Source organism: Centruroides sculpturatus, unplaced genomic scaffold (genome assembly GCF_000671375.1).
Source record: "Centruroides sculpturatus isolate CEXI.00-Female unplaced genomic scaffold, Cexi_2.0 scaffold822, whole genome shotgun sequence".
Taxonomy (NCBI): domain Eukaryota; kingdom Metazoa; phylum Arthropoda; class Arachnida; order Scorpiones; family Buthidae; genus Centruroides; species Centruroides sculpturatus.
Window position 1 is genome coordinate 173,750 of NW_019385103.1, and position 14,528 is coordinate 188,277.

General features: G+C 32.8%; 1 protein-coding gene across 1 annotated transcript in view; it reads left to right on the forward strand.

Moving 5' to 3' along the window:
- The window catches only part of LOC111634724 (metal resistance protein YCF1-like), a 29,001-nt gene extending 17,466 nt beyond the window's left edge, over nucleotides 1-11,535 (forward strand). The window contains exons 3-5 of the mRNA XM_023379562.1: nucleotides 1,133-1,238; nucleotides 1,318-1,445; nucleotides 11,523-11,535. Coding sequence (XP_023235330.1) covers nucleotides 1,133-1,238; nucleotides 1,318-1,445; nucleotides 11,523-11,535 — 247 coding nt within the window. The remainder of the gene's footprint in view (nucleotides 1-1,132; nucleotides 1,239-1,317; nucleotides 1,446-11,522) is intronic.
- The last annotated feature ends 2,993 nt before the right edge of the window (nucleotides 11,536-14,528 follow it).

The following is a 14,528-nucleotide window of genomic DNA, read 5'->3' on the forward strand; positions in this document are numbered from 1 at the left end:
CTTTACGAAGTGGTATATACGTAATTGCATCAGTTTTAGTACCTATTTAATTAATTTCAATCATGACAGCAAAAGATAAGGATGCTTGTTTCTTTTAAACTATTTGATGAAAACGTTACATAAAATTGGGGTTGCATAATCATCCGAAATTATTATTATATTTTTGACTGGAAATTACAGGATTTATGTAATTTTAGTTTAATTAATGTCGTATAGAACTGACTGCTCGTAAAAGTTTGCTTAAAACACGCGACTCAAAAAACCCCAAAATGGCAGATCAAGAAGTAGATCACGCGTGTCCTGATCTTTTTATATAGACCTTGGAACAGTCGGAAGCCCGGCCATTTTGGAACCATACGTAACATTAACCCTTATTTCTTTTACTACGATTACTAAAATTGAAGTTCATAATTTAATAATTAAATTATAGTGGTATGACATTTGTGCGATATAAAATTTTGTTTATATACGAGGCTTGCGTGAATGCTACTGAATGCTGCTTAATGGCTATATCTTATGCTCAATCGAAGAAAGTTAATTATTATATTCTGAACTCAACACTCTTTCAATTAAAATAAAACAATAACATTGACATTTGATTCATTTCCAAACAAAGCATTTGTTTACAGTCATATAACAACTAAGTTTATTAATATTCATAATGGGAAGAGGGAATTCACTTTCTGAAGGAAAAGTTATTAATTAAATTTTTATTATTTTTATCTTTGAAGATAACACATACCACTGAAAGTACAATGAAACAAGATATCAATCTGCGAAAACTAGAATTTTTTTTAGCCAGTTGAAATTTGATATAGTTATTTTGCTGCGTTTTAGATCAAATTATGTTAAAATAAATAGGACTATTTTCTAATACACAAGTATTAAATTGTAGAAAAATGAAAAAGTTGAACATATAAATATTGTTTTTTGATGCAATCCTCAGTTTTTCAGAATTTTAAAAGAAACAATGGCATCTGTGAGATACTTTGAAAGGAAACACCAGCATTGAAGAATTAAATATAAAGAAATATAAAAAAAATCATCTTAGAATGATTAAAATATATATAAATTGGGAAATATTTATTGAAATTTTGGTTATAATTATTTATATTTATTCCAATTTCTTCAGAGAATGGAATAAGGAACTGAAGCAAAGAAATCCAAGCATACTAAAAGCTTTATTACGATTTGTTGGATGGAAATACCTAATAATACTTTTACTGGCAATTATCAAGGTAATATGAGAACTTATTTGAAATATCTAAATCATGTATTAAAGTAATAAAATGAACTGATATTTATATATATTTACAGCATACAGTAGTAATTGGACTCCAAGCATATTTATTAATATTCACAATACATTATTTTGAGAACAGAGTGGAATGGAATCAATATAATGTTTATTTAATAGTTGCAGGATTTTTTGGCATAACTCTTATGTATTTGTTTACAATTAATACTTGTATGTTTATTTCACAATTATATGGAATGAAATTAAAAATAGCTTTTTGCACTGTTATATATAGAAAAGTAAGTATCAAATTTAATATATTATGAATACAGTATTACATTATTTAAACAAATTAACATTATAAATATAAATTGTTTTTAAATGCGAATTTTCGAGAAATTGATAGTTTTATTTTTGTCATGCAAAGTAATTTTAAACAAGTAAAACGGCAAAGCCGTATTTATGACAAGACTATGTCTAGGAGACTCACTACTAAGCGGGATCATTTCGATGCTCATGACCAGGGTTGCCACTCGCGACATATGAAAAAACTTGGGTCTGGATGGGAAAAAACCTAGATTATTTACCCAGAAAAATTAATGATAAAAATATAATTATAAATACTTTATCATAATACATTCATCCTGTAATAATTACAGACACCATAATACAAATTTAAAAAATTATTTATTACCTAATTTACACAGTAGTTAATGTTATTTCACAGCTACTCTGTTCTTCTTTTTCCATTAACAGTATTGCACAATCTTTATGCTCTTCTTGTCGATTCTTATACTTTTGGTCGCGAACTCCTTGTACTGCATCTCTAATTAGTTCAGGTTTGGGTTCATACAGCGAACATCTAAGATTTTTCCTACTAATTGCTAGTTTAGCAAGCAACCTGTTCTTTGATGAGTCAATAGTTAAATTAACCCTATTGTTTTTGAAATTGCTGTATTAATTAAAAATACACGTAAGCCATCTGAATTTTTAAGTAGCTGGAGTTAAGATGTTGCTGTTTGTGTCGCGATAGCAAATAATTGCGGGGTATGAATTTATAGCTTGAGCAGGTGCTTAAGTGTATCTGAGTGTTTTTCTTTGATGAGGTTTGATGTTTTTCTTTGAGCAGGTGCTTAAGTGTATCTGAGTGTTTTTAACTCCACGTGATTCAGGTTTCAGAGAATAAAGTACCACGTTTTTCGTTTTTGTTTATAAAATCTAAATTTTTTTTATTATTTAAGTAATTTTGTTTCAATAAATATAGAATGGCTTATATCATTATCCTGTTTCTTATGAGAATTTATCTTCAGAACCTTTGGAAAAAAATGACAATTTCTCCAATGACGACATTTTTCTTACTGACAGTTACTACGAATTAGATCACTGAGAATGCAATCAGTCCATGATAGTGAAGTAGATGCCAAAGAGTTACCGGCAAACACAGAATCATCTATCCTCAGATTCTGTATAATTTACTATGAAAAATGGAACCACCGAATGGTATAAATAACCAACGTTTATACTAGAAATGACTGTATAACATTACCGACTATTGATTTTTTTTCTGTTGATCTGTTGTAAAATATAACGTTTAGGTGCTTAACTTTTAAAAGTATAACGTAGTTTGATGTTTAATGAACTTTTTCTTAATTCTTCCCTATTATCTGACATTTTTGCTTATCCGACGTTTTGCCCGCCCGTTTAGGTTGGATAATCCAGAATCTATTGTATATGTAAAATCATAGTTAAAAAACCTATATTTTGGAAAAATTAGGAAAAAAAACAACCAAAAAATCAAGAGAAAGTCGAAAAACTCAGATGTGGGTTTTAAAACCAAGGAGTGGTAACCCTGCTCATGACTGGTCTCATTCTCCAATCTTCTTTGGTATCACTGGTTTTGAGCGCGATCTTTGAAACTTCTCCGGCCACGGCCACAAGATCGTCCACGATGCATTTTCGGTGAAATTAATCTATCCAATTTGGAAATTTCTCTCCGTTACGTGTGTTACTCCGGGTTGAATTTTTGCTGACACCTAACGAAAATTTCCCGTTTTTTGAAAAAATAATCGTGGCTATTGTTTCGTCAGAAATTATTTTATTATTTTGCTCATATAATCTATATACTGTATATTAATAAATGCAAAAAGAAAACAAATTACATTTCAGAAGTTAGTTTTAATTAATATAAAATTATAACGACGCTAGTTTCAAAAACGTTCCGATGATGAAACGAGGCATCTATAGTGAATCGGTTAAGGTCAGCACGTGGCGACCAGAAATATGTGGGGAATAACAAGGGACAGGTAAATGGGTTTTTCAAACATTTCTTTGTCAAAATTCGATTTAGCAACGTTCGCTTTTCAAATTTCCCAACGAGCAATACATACGCAAATCTCGCACTACTGCCTGTTTGTAGAGAGTGTTTCCATTTTGTATTTTATTTTGACTCGGTTCTCGGTCCCCCGAGTACCAACTAGTCTGTTTTTATTATGCTTGCATGATTTTGGGGCCTAATACTCTGTGCCAAATTGCAACTCCTGACATGTACTCCTTCATATCTTTATGCTGGTAAGACAGTAGGGAGTGCGATTTTATAAACAAGACATAGTCTTGTCAAAAATTTGTCAAGAAGTGACATTTTACTTTGCATTTTTAATATTTTGTAGTAAAAATTGCTTTAGTTTAAGTTTTTATTCAGTAGTATGTTTCGTTGTTTAGACACATACTACAGTAATACTCTGAAGTTATGTTACCTTAACTTTTCTCCTTTATAAAATCTTTTTTAAATATATCTCTTATATAGGGCACTACAAAGGTTAAATAGCACAAAAGTTTAAGTAAATAAACATAAACGAAATTACAAATAGCCCACACATTCACATAAATAATATAAGAGAATAATACAATTATAATTTAAGGGTTAAAATGATGACAGATGCCGGTTATGTACATTACAGAAATTATATAATAGTACTAATTGGGAGAAGAAGATAGAATTAACAATTAGTGATACATTAAATGACACATAGGCCTATAAAATCTTATCTGCAATATATGTAAATTTATGGCATTATACCTAATATAATAGCTATTCTAGCCCAGCTTCTGTTTTAAATTAAACACAAAGAACACATTAACTCTAGGGTGGTAAAATCAGTTTCCTAAATGTTTTTCAGCTGTATTGACCAGCTCTCGTCATGTAGTTTAGGAATTTGGGCCAACATCAAACATTACATCAAAAGTTTTTAAATTGAATTAATAACAAGAAAAAAACAAGAATATTGAAAACGAATTTTTAAAATAAATTTTACAATAAATTAAAAATTCCAATTATTATAATAACAATAAATTATTCCAAAATTTAATACAATAACATAAATATGTAATATTTAACACTGCCCGGTATTGCTGCGCATATTTTGAATTTTGCACAGTATTGCTGCACAGGGATTCGTCCCAATTCCTTTTGTAATCGCGTATCTCCATGCTGTTAGAAATCGCTTTAATAATTGGAATTTTTAATTTATTGAATAAATTTGTAAAAAATTCGTTAACTATATTCATGCTTTTTTCTTGATGTTAATTCTGTTTTAAAATTTTTGAAGAAATGTTTGATGTTAAGTTGTTTCGAATTCGAACACTATTTGCTTGATGTTTCAGTTATTACAAATTACTTAAAATTTATGTTACGATTATATGTATTAGCCGGCCTTATGTCGCAGCTTATTACCATTCTTACAAAAGTACTTTTTAATCAGAGGTCTTCGTTCCCAGTCATTTTATAAGGCGCACATGGCCAGTCAATACCTTGTGCACTTGCAATAAGATGCAGTTCAAAGCGTTCCCGCTCCAGACTTGGACGTTCAAAAAATGTAGTGCAGTGGATAATCAGTCACACAACACAGCTCTCATCGATTTATTTGTTGAATGTGGAAGCGTACAAGATAGCTGGCAAAGCAGCCATGCCCTGTGAAGACAGGGCACCATGCCCTGTGAAGACAGGGCATGGCTGAACTGTACCTCCTCATGCATAAGATTGTTTTTAGATAGATGATTAATTTTCTTGATAGTAGTGAAAACGAGACGAGTGACTACTCCTGTCTTCAATTTTCTCGAAAAACTTCTGCCATAGATATTGATTAAACTTAAACCTCCAGTTTGATAATATTTTTTGTGAGAGTGGTAGAAATGTGTTCACCTAAACCATTTTAGGCTTCCTACCTAGCAAGGGTATCTGCTCTCTGGTTATAAAGACACTTTCATGCCCTCTAAATCAGTTCACTGAAAATTCGTTTATACTATTTACTATGGCCCAGCTTATTTGGTTGGCGATAGGGTAAATATTGTATATATTTTTTTGAGATAATAGCGGAGATGTAGAAGTCAGTTACATGTTCATCTTCTTGCATGTGATATTATGGTTACACCAGTTTACTGCACTAAGCAATGCGCTCAGTTCAGCTTGATGTACTATACTTGTTTGTTGAAGATTGATCTAAGAGTGTTCAATCTTCTCATACCTATTATAAACTACAAAAGCGCTACTTGTCTAGTTGTCCTGTTGGATCAATCAATGTACACACTGATGTTGGAATAATGAAAAAGCCGATTAGGAAGAAGTGGCTACAAATACACTATTGGAGTGTGGTCTGACAAACATGATAGATTCCTTCCAGGATGGGATGATACAATAGTGCATTGAAAGCAGGAACGTGTATGCTATGTACTAGAAGTTGTATTCGAGCCAGTGATTTGGTCTCTAGAGTGCTAGGCTGTTTGCTGCCAGGAGATGTAAAATACTAGTGAAGGTAGGTTTGTAAGCCCTAAGAAGAACAAACAGGGCATGTTGTTAAGCACTTATTAATCAGTTTCTATTGTATGTTTTCTCGATATCGTCTACCTGTACTGCAATATAATACAATACATGCAATACTTTTATTCTGCCTGAATAATACGATAATACAATACCAGTACTGCTGAGCATAATTGGCGGTAAGATATAATACAGGGCATTATATACATGGTGTTTAATAAACATTTTCATACATTGTGCCAATAGTATTTTCGCGAGTTGAGTAAACAAGCTTAAGCACGAAATAAAACTGATGCATTTAAATACCGAATAAAACATACGTTGTTTGTTTGGTTTGTTGTGCGATAGATACTAATAACTGACACATATTACAGAATGAGCATGAGACGAACATACAATATGAACATGCGGATGGCAGTTTACAGTAAGCACGCAATATGAGTGAGCTTGTCACTGAGGAGGATCCAGTGGTACTGGCTCAAACGAACTATGCTGATGGTGAAGTACTTCATGATCAAATCTTTGAAATAGTTGTAGTTTTGTTTCTTGAGAAGATATTTATGTGCATCATTACAAGTAGCATCATTTTCTTTCACTGCTGTTTTCAGTTGATGTCTTTCTAGTTTTAAACCAATACAGTGAAAGATATTATGTTCGCCGCCATCTGGAATATTACAAAATCAGCAGAGGTTCGTTTGCTGTAAATTAAAACCTTTAAGGTAAGAGTAAAGCCTACCATGTCCAGACAAAAACTGTTCGACATGGCGGCTAATGTTAATCCAGTTATTGTTGATGTAGTCTTTTACTGCATGGATAAATTTGTAACTCAGGTGATTATGATTGTTATTAAAAACATGCTTAACCCTTTGATGATATCGTTTGCTATGGGTGATGGCCTGGATTCTGAATTAGCTGTGATGCCTATGCACACTGATTGTAAATAAATTACTGGGTATTGTTCAGCATGTTGTTACTCCATTGTAATGCCTTGAGTATGGTCAGTAACTCTGCTATAAAAACAGAGCAGTATGGGTGGAGTCTGTATCTGCTACTTTGGACTTCGGTGTGGTTATGTAAACAGCAAAACAGCAGCCGACTCCAGAGCCTAGCTTAAATCTGTCAGTGTAGATGCTTATTTTCGTGTGAACCTTAGAGTTAATCCTGGTCTATGGGAGACAATAAAGTTTGATGGTAAACCTATATTCTGTTGGTTTCTTTATGTCATTGGCATGGAGAGTTTCAGAATTGATGACGATGTTCCCCCCGAGTATTTTCTAAATTTTTGCATTATTTTCTATGAGTATGAAATAACGGCTTTCTTAGTAATAATTTGCAGACTGGAGGTGGGGCATGTACGATAGCCTTTGGCGATATGCAGCAGCGCTCTCTTTTAAATAGAGATCAACATCCTTGGTATATGTGATTTTTTAACTGTATCTGCCCACGTGTTGCTGGCATAAGTAATTATTGATACATAGACCACGTCATATATGGTGGCTATGGGAACTGAATTGAAGCCCCAGTTATTTTTAGCGAAGCAAGCTAAATTTTAAAATATTTTCTCAGTATTGTTTTATATATATTCAAAGTCTACAGAAGCTTGTGGTCGACAATAATTCCAAGATATTTGAGCTTTTTCAATATCTTAATTGTATTTACTCCCATTTTATTGGTAGGGACTCTTTTATATAGGTGTTTCTTGCCCCGGTCTGGTAAATAATCTTGTGACTTGTTAGGGTTGAAATGAAACATATGCTTAACCCTAAATTTTCGATGTTATTGATAATCTCGTTGCCCCTAAGCTCAAATTCCGCGCGAGAATTGGTTTTTATGAGGATGAAGACGTCGTCTGCATATGTAATGGTGTTGTCTGGTACAAAGTTCTGAATGACCAACAGGTCAAATATGATGTTCCATAGGAGCTTGCCACACCCACAGCCTTGCGGACAGTGCCTGGTGATTTCCTGCTTATAGTGATTATTGCCTGATTGAAAAACGTCTTTCCTGTTAGATAAGTAATTTTTAAAAATGTTGTATATATTGGCTGGACATGCTAAGTTGCACAGTGGAGGAGTACAACTGGCCATCAAGTCGAGTCAAATGCCTTGCTGATGTCTAGATTCAGGTCCAATACATAGTGACTATTTTTCAGGTATAAAGATACCTTGTCTTTAAGAAATTTTATTATGTGTCCATTGTGGTTTTTTGTTTACTGAATCAAAATTGCTTGTTAGTCAGTTTTTGTTGGCTTTAAGGTGCCAGTTGAGCCTTTTAGTTCGCAGTGTCTCCAAGTTTTTTCCATTACTGGTAAGAGGGCCTTACATTGTCTGTGTTTTCAGACTTACTGATAGTTACAGTGGCGTAGCGTGAGTGTCAGCCGCCCGGGGCAGAGAAAAATTTCGCCGCCCCTTATTTAGGTATCTCAATTTAAAAGACTAAAATTCAGTTTCGTCACAGAACAAGTAATGAAAAACTCCGTACTAGTGTTGCCACTTTTTAAAATCGCTGACCCGGACGGCAGGTGAGGTTTGTTCGAACAGAAGTTCCTGACGAATGCGTATATTATTTTGCAATGCGAAGAATCAAAATCAGTTACAGTCAGCGACTAGGAAGACTTGGGTAAGAGTGACGCAAATGACCTAGCTCTATTGGATATTGGAGGTGTATATGATTACGAATGAATCGTACGAGCAAAAAAAAAGGTTGACAGGTTGCGCACGTTATCCCCGGACGGCGAGTCGGATGGTAACACTATTCCGTGCTTATTTCAATCGGTCCGAATCGTAGGTGGACGAAAATATGAAATAAAATGGTTCAAAATTTTTACAAGATATTATTATTATTTATTATGAAATTTTGCCGCCTCCTACGCTACGCTACTGGATAGTTATTAGCTTAGCAATTTTCTAAGAGTTAGGAAAGATACTATATTTAAAAAGCAGTTGTAAATGTTCGAGAGAATTGAGAGGTAGTTGTTTCAGATGGTGAACTAAGTCCGATCTTATGTTATCAACACTTAGGTTTTTTTTTTCGTATTTAGCTGTTTTATGTTGTTAATGATCTCTATGTTGGTAAATGGTGGATCGTCCCTAGTCGTGCATGGTTTGTTCATCGATAATCTGATGCGCCTATGCTACTTGTCATCTTTTGTTTTTGTCTTCGTCGCGAAGTTTGTTGAATTGAGTTTTCTGGTAGTAGGTAAATCGTGAGTATATTGGTTCCTGGTAAGAACCATGCAGACTGGTGTACTTGTTTTGAATTTGTTCTTAGATAGATTTGTGATGTTTCCAAAATCCCCTGGATTTTGGAAGCCTTGCTGCAGAATGTTTTCCATGAATTATGTTTCCCTCTTTGATCGTCGATTTTTAAAGTTTTTAATGCTCGAGGAATTCTTTATTTAGCTATATTCTGTTTGGCTCTTGGTAGCATTTTTGATATTTTTCCTGAGCTTGTTTTTTTCTCTGATCGGTGATGGTTGATTGTTTCACCACGGGATGGGTTCTTTATACTCGCATTTTTTGGGTGTGCCCAGGTTTCAAGCGTCCAGTATAGTATTAAAATTCATTTCAATAGCCACAGCTGCTTCATCATTGTTCATGTTATCATGGAACTTGTAGTAGAACGTTTTGTTGTGGATATTGAAAGAGTTCCAGTCTGCCTTGGCCAAGTTAAAGCGATATTTGGTAAAGTTGTTCTGTATATCAAAACTAATATGCAGAACAGTGTGAAAGTATGGGGAAAAAGACAGAACCGTATAGTATCTCCAGCATTTTTTTACTTAGTCTTCATGTATTTTTTGCATGCCTGGCCAAAACATTGTACTATGAGCCATGTACTTAATATTTCGAAGAAGAATAATTTATGATCTACAATTATTTCTAGATAATTGATTTGCTAATACATTTAATTAATGTTGCAATTTTCCATCTTGATAATGAAACACCTCATGTTTTTTGTTTGTCATGCTATGGCAATGCATCACTTGGGCAATCAGCTTCTAAATACCTTGTGGGAAGTCTTCTTGAGGCAAACTAGCTCCTCTTCAGCCGTTAAGGACATGGAAAAAACGAGGCAAACTTCAAGTGGCCAGTCTGTCTTGATGAGGTGCATACCCATGACCAAACTCCCAGTATTCAGTGAATAGAACCGCTTGGCCAGTGCTGAGCCAACACTTTGTACAGTGCGTTCTTACCATGGGCTATGAAAAATATTGCCTTGATCTTGTTAGCGTTAAAGTTATGTTACATTTGTAAATATTTTTTGCTATAATGTCATCGACAATTGATATGTACAACACTTACTAATTTATTTTCTCAGAAGAAAATTGGTGAATCCAGTTTTTAAAAGTAAAGTTTAGCACAAAACATATTAATAAAGGAATCGTTTGAAATATGAATACTGGAACTAGATTCGACAGTAAAACACAACATGCAAAGAATGTGTGTATCGCAGACTACAACTACAAGATGTTTAGAATGAAGCAATATACCCTGATAATAGATCGGAAAAACAATCATCATCATCAACAGTGCGCCTTGAACATATACTGGTTTAAAATGAGGTTAAAAAATTTAATACATTTTGTAGAACAAATAATTCGGTATTGAATTATATAGTGTCAGTTTCTTAGTATCATATATTTTAAATAATATTTATAATGACATGTTAACTAAAACAAAATATATTTTAAATGCAGTAATGATTACAGTAGCTCTTAAAAGATTTAGGTTTGTGTAATTCGAAATACGTACGCAGTAGATCGTAGCAATCCAATGGTTGGCTGGTGTCACGTGTCCAGTAATCTGAAACTTATCTCACTCTCGGGTATTACCTAAACTATTGCCCTAACGTATAAACATCCTACTGCTTTAAGCTGCACTTCTGACTGAAAGTGAACACTTTTTTTTCCATAAAAAATAGCATAATATCAAGCCATGCGTAAACACTCGGACTTAGAAAGTTTTATAGTTTTGTCATCTTAAAACTGCAGAAAATAGTTTAGTCTGTTATAAAAATTAAAGTATAAATAAAAAAACAAAATTTTCTGAAATTTTCGTACAATTATACTGTACAGTACCTGGGTAAATTTTTCATGTTTACTTCAATTTTTGACAAAATTAAGCTGGTACCTTGTAGGTTCATATCAGTAAACAACAGCAACAGCTGTGAACTGGATAGTTTAACTAGTAGATCAACTTCTGTTTGCAACATTACTTATAGTTATATCTATGCTTTACAATTCGTTTATGTGCTATTGAAATTACCTTGTTACCAGCAATTAAAAAATTCCTTAATTTCACACTGTTCTGGTCCCATATATTTCTGGTGAATAATTTGATCTATTTCTTTTAATGAAATTACTATAACTATTTTTATACTAATTAAATTACTATAACTATTACTATTTTTCAACAAAACATAATATAATTTTTTGCGAAAATTTATCAATTTTTATAAAAATTTTTAATGCAGGCAATTAGACTGAATCCTTTCTGCCTAGAGAAGTCAAATGTCGGACAAATGGTAAATCTTCTAGCAAATGATGTTAGCAAATTTCATAATGTAAGTTCAAAATAATTTTTGAAAAAATAATAACGTACAGCAATTACTCTAGTAATGATTATCTGCGGGTATAAAAGTATTTTTTTCTGTGTATATGATCAGAAATGTTTTTAATGATATTACACACTCGGTTTTCGAACATTTCACTTTCTGAACACGTTGAATCAGTAACACAAATTCGAGCTTATATTTGCTCCAATTGTCATACCGTAACTGGGTTGATGAACAAGCTTTACGCATGACGACATATTACAGAGAGAAAGATTGTCATCTTCCCAAATATGCTAAAAAACTCGATTGCCTGACCAATCAGTGAGTGGTTTACTGATTCAGAAGAGAAAGACGCTCAGATCACCCACGTTATTAGATGTAAGGGCAAGAATCATCTGTGACGTATATGTAAATTAAATTCAAATATACTTGTGGGAAAGTTGTTACTTCCGTTTATCAGTACATGCAACAGTTGAATCTAAATGAAATTAATAAAAACCCCATTAATTGACATTTTTATAATATAATTGCCTATCAAGAATTCGTCTTTCAAGAAGTTTAAGACAAATTAATAAAACTTTATTATGTATAATAAACCAGCAACAAGTTGCTGAATGTTCCCGAATAACATTTAAAATTTTGTGTTGCCATCTGTTTATATATTTTTTAAAACTACTTTTATATTATTTTGTTTCTGAAACACAAATAAGTGTCACAAATTACACTTGGCGTTTTACGATCTTTATTCAGTTTTCAGAACAACTGTTACGTACGAATTATGTTCGAAAATCTAGGTTTAACTGTTTATAATTTTCAAACTCTAATATTCAATGTCGTATTTACTTTCAAGTCGAACATGAATTTGATTGAAAACATAATAATAGTCTAATGAACTTTTATCACAACTCAGAAAATTTAAGTCAGTTATTTTTCTATATTTTTTCTATTTATCTACGAAATGTTAACATTCTTTGTAAAGAAACTTACATCCATGAAAAAAACTTTCTGTTTGCACATTCTTAGAGTATATTTTATATTAAATACTTTATTTTTTGAAATGTAATAATGAAAGATTCAGAAAGGTTTTGAGTACACCGCTTTCATATAAACAATGAGATGTTATGTTCTGGGTTTAAGTGTATGTTTATTTGGACAAGTTTTGCTTAATAAATGCAAATATAAAAGTATTTTTACTGTAATTATACAAAGTAAACATTTTTATTAACGTGAAAAAAGATTAATGTAAGAATCTCTTGCATTTTAGAACTAACATAAAATTTTTCTTTCTGTCTGACCCTGTTGCAAAGTCTAGAAAGCTTTATTTCAGATCTAGACAATAACGCTGTTCTGTAAATAAAACAATAGGCGATAATATAAACATTGTAAGTTATTGAAATTTGCATCATGCACAAATGATAGGACACATGAAATTTCAGAATTTTCAAAATTTAGAAAAAACAGTTTTTGCCACGCCATTGCATGTCAAACCAGAAAAAGTAAACCTTTGATAGTAACGAAATATTAAACGGCCGGATGTCCGAGCGGTCAAGGTCAAGAGCCTACTGCTCTGAAGGATCCGGAATCGAATCCGGACGAGTCAAGGAACCCCCAGGAATTTTTCGGGGTGGTCCGTTCGTATATGTCGGACTCCAGTCCCTCAGCACTCGGTCACTCCATTGTAGGCCTGGCCGAACCCATAAAGGGCCTGCTATAAATGACCCTCTTAGTGTCCACAGGGCGGAAAGAGTAAAAAAACAGTATTCAAATACTGTCTTCTAAAAAGTTGCATGTGATTACAAGATAAAGAATCACAGATTTTTTGTAACTTTTGAATGCTATGCAAACAGTCTCCAAGTTATCCAGTTACCAAATTAACTTTGATCACACTGTGTGACTCACAGATGACAGATAACATTAAAGTCTGACATCTGTATGTCTCAGCAACGTTAGCATTGGAAAAATTTGGTTGCTCCTTGTAACATACATTTTTTAAATCTTCATACAGTATTTTGCAGGTNATTATGTAATTAATATTATATACTTGTATTCACCCGGTTATGCACAAGCGGCACCGGGATATGTCTTGTGACATATACAAAATAAATATCTGAATCTGAATCTGAATCTACATACACAGTAGATCTTGGCAATCTAATGGCTGGCTGGTTATACATGTCAAGTAATCTGAAACTTGTTTCACTCTTAGGTATTACCAAAACTATTGCCGTAACGTACAAACTTCCAACTACTTTAATCTGAAGTTCTGACTGAATATGAACACTTTTCTCATGAAGAGTAGAATGGTATTAAGCCATGCGTAAACAATCGGACTTCGACAGAAAGATTTATAGTTTTGTCATCTTAAGGCTGCAGAAGACTGGTTCAATCTGTTATAAAAGTTAAAGTAGAATTATGAAAACAAACTTTTCTGAAATTTTCGTACAGATACACTGTACAGTTCCTTGGTAAATCTTTCATAGTTGCTCCAATTTTTGACAAAATTAAACTGGAATCTTGTGGCTTCATATCAGTGATCAACAGGAACAAAAAGTGCACTGAACAGTTCAACTAATCAATTTTTTTCTAGATCAATTTCTTTTTACAACATTACTAATAGTTAACTCTATACTTTAAAATTCGTTTATATGCTATTGAAATTACCTTAGTACCAGCAACTTACAAATTCCTTAATTTCACACTCTTCTGGTCTCATATATTTGTGATGAAAAATTCGATCCATTTCTTTTAATGAAATTATTATCAAAAAGAAAGAATTATATTTTTCAACGAAACATGATATCATTTTTTGCGAAAATTTATAAATTTTTATAAAAATTTTTAATGCAAGCAATTAGATTGAATCCATTCTGCCTAGAGAAGTCTAACGTCGGACAAATGGTAAATCTTCTGGCAAATGATGTCAGC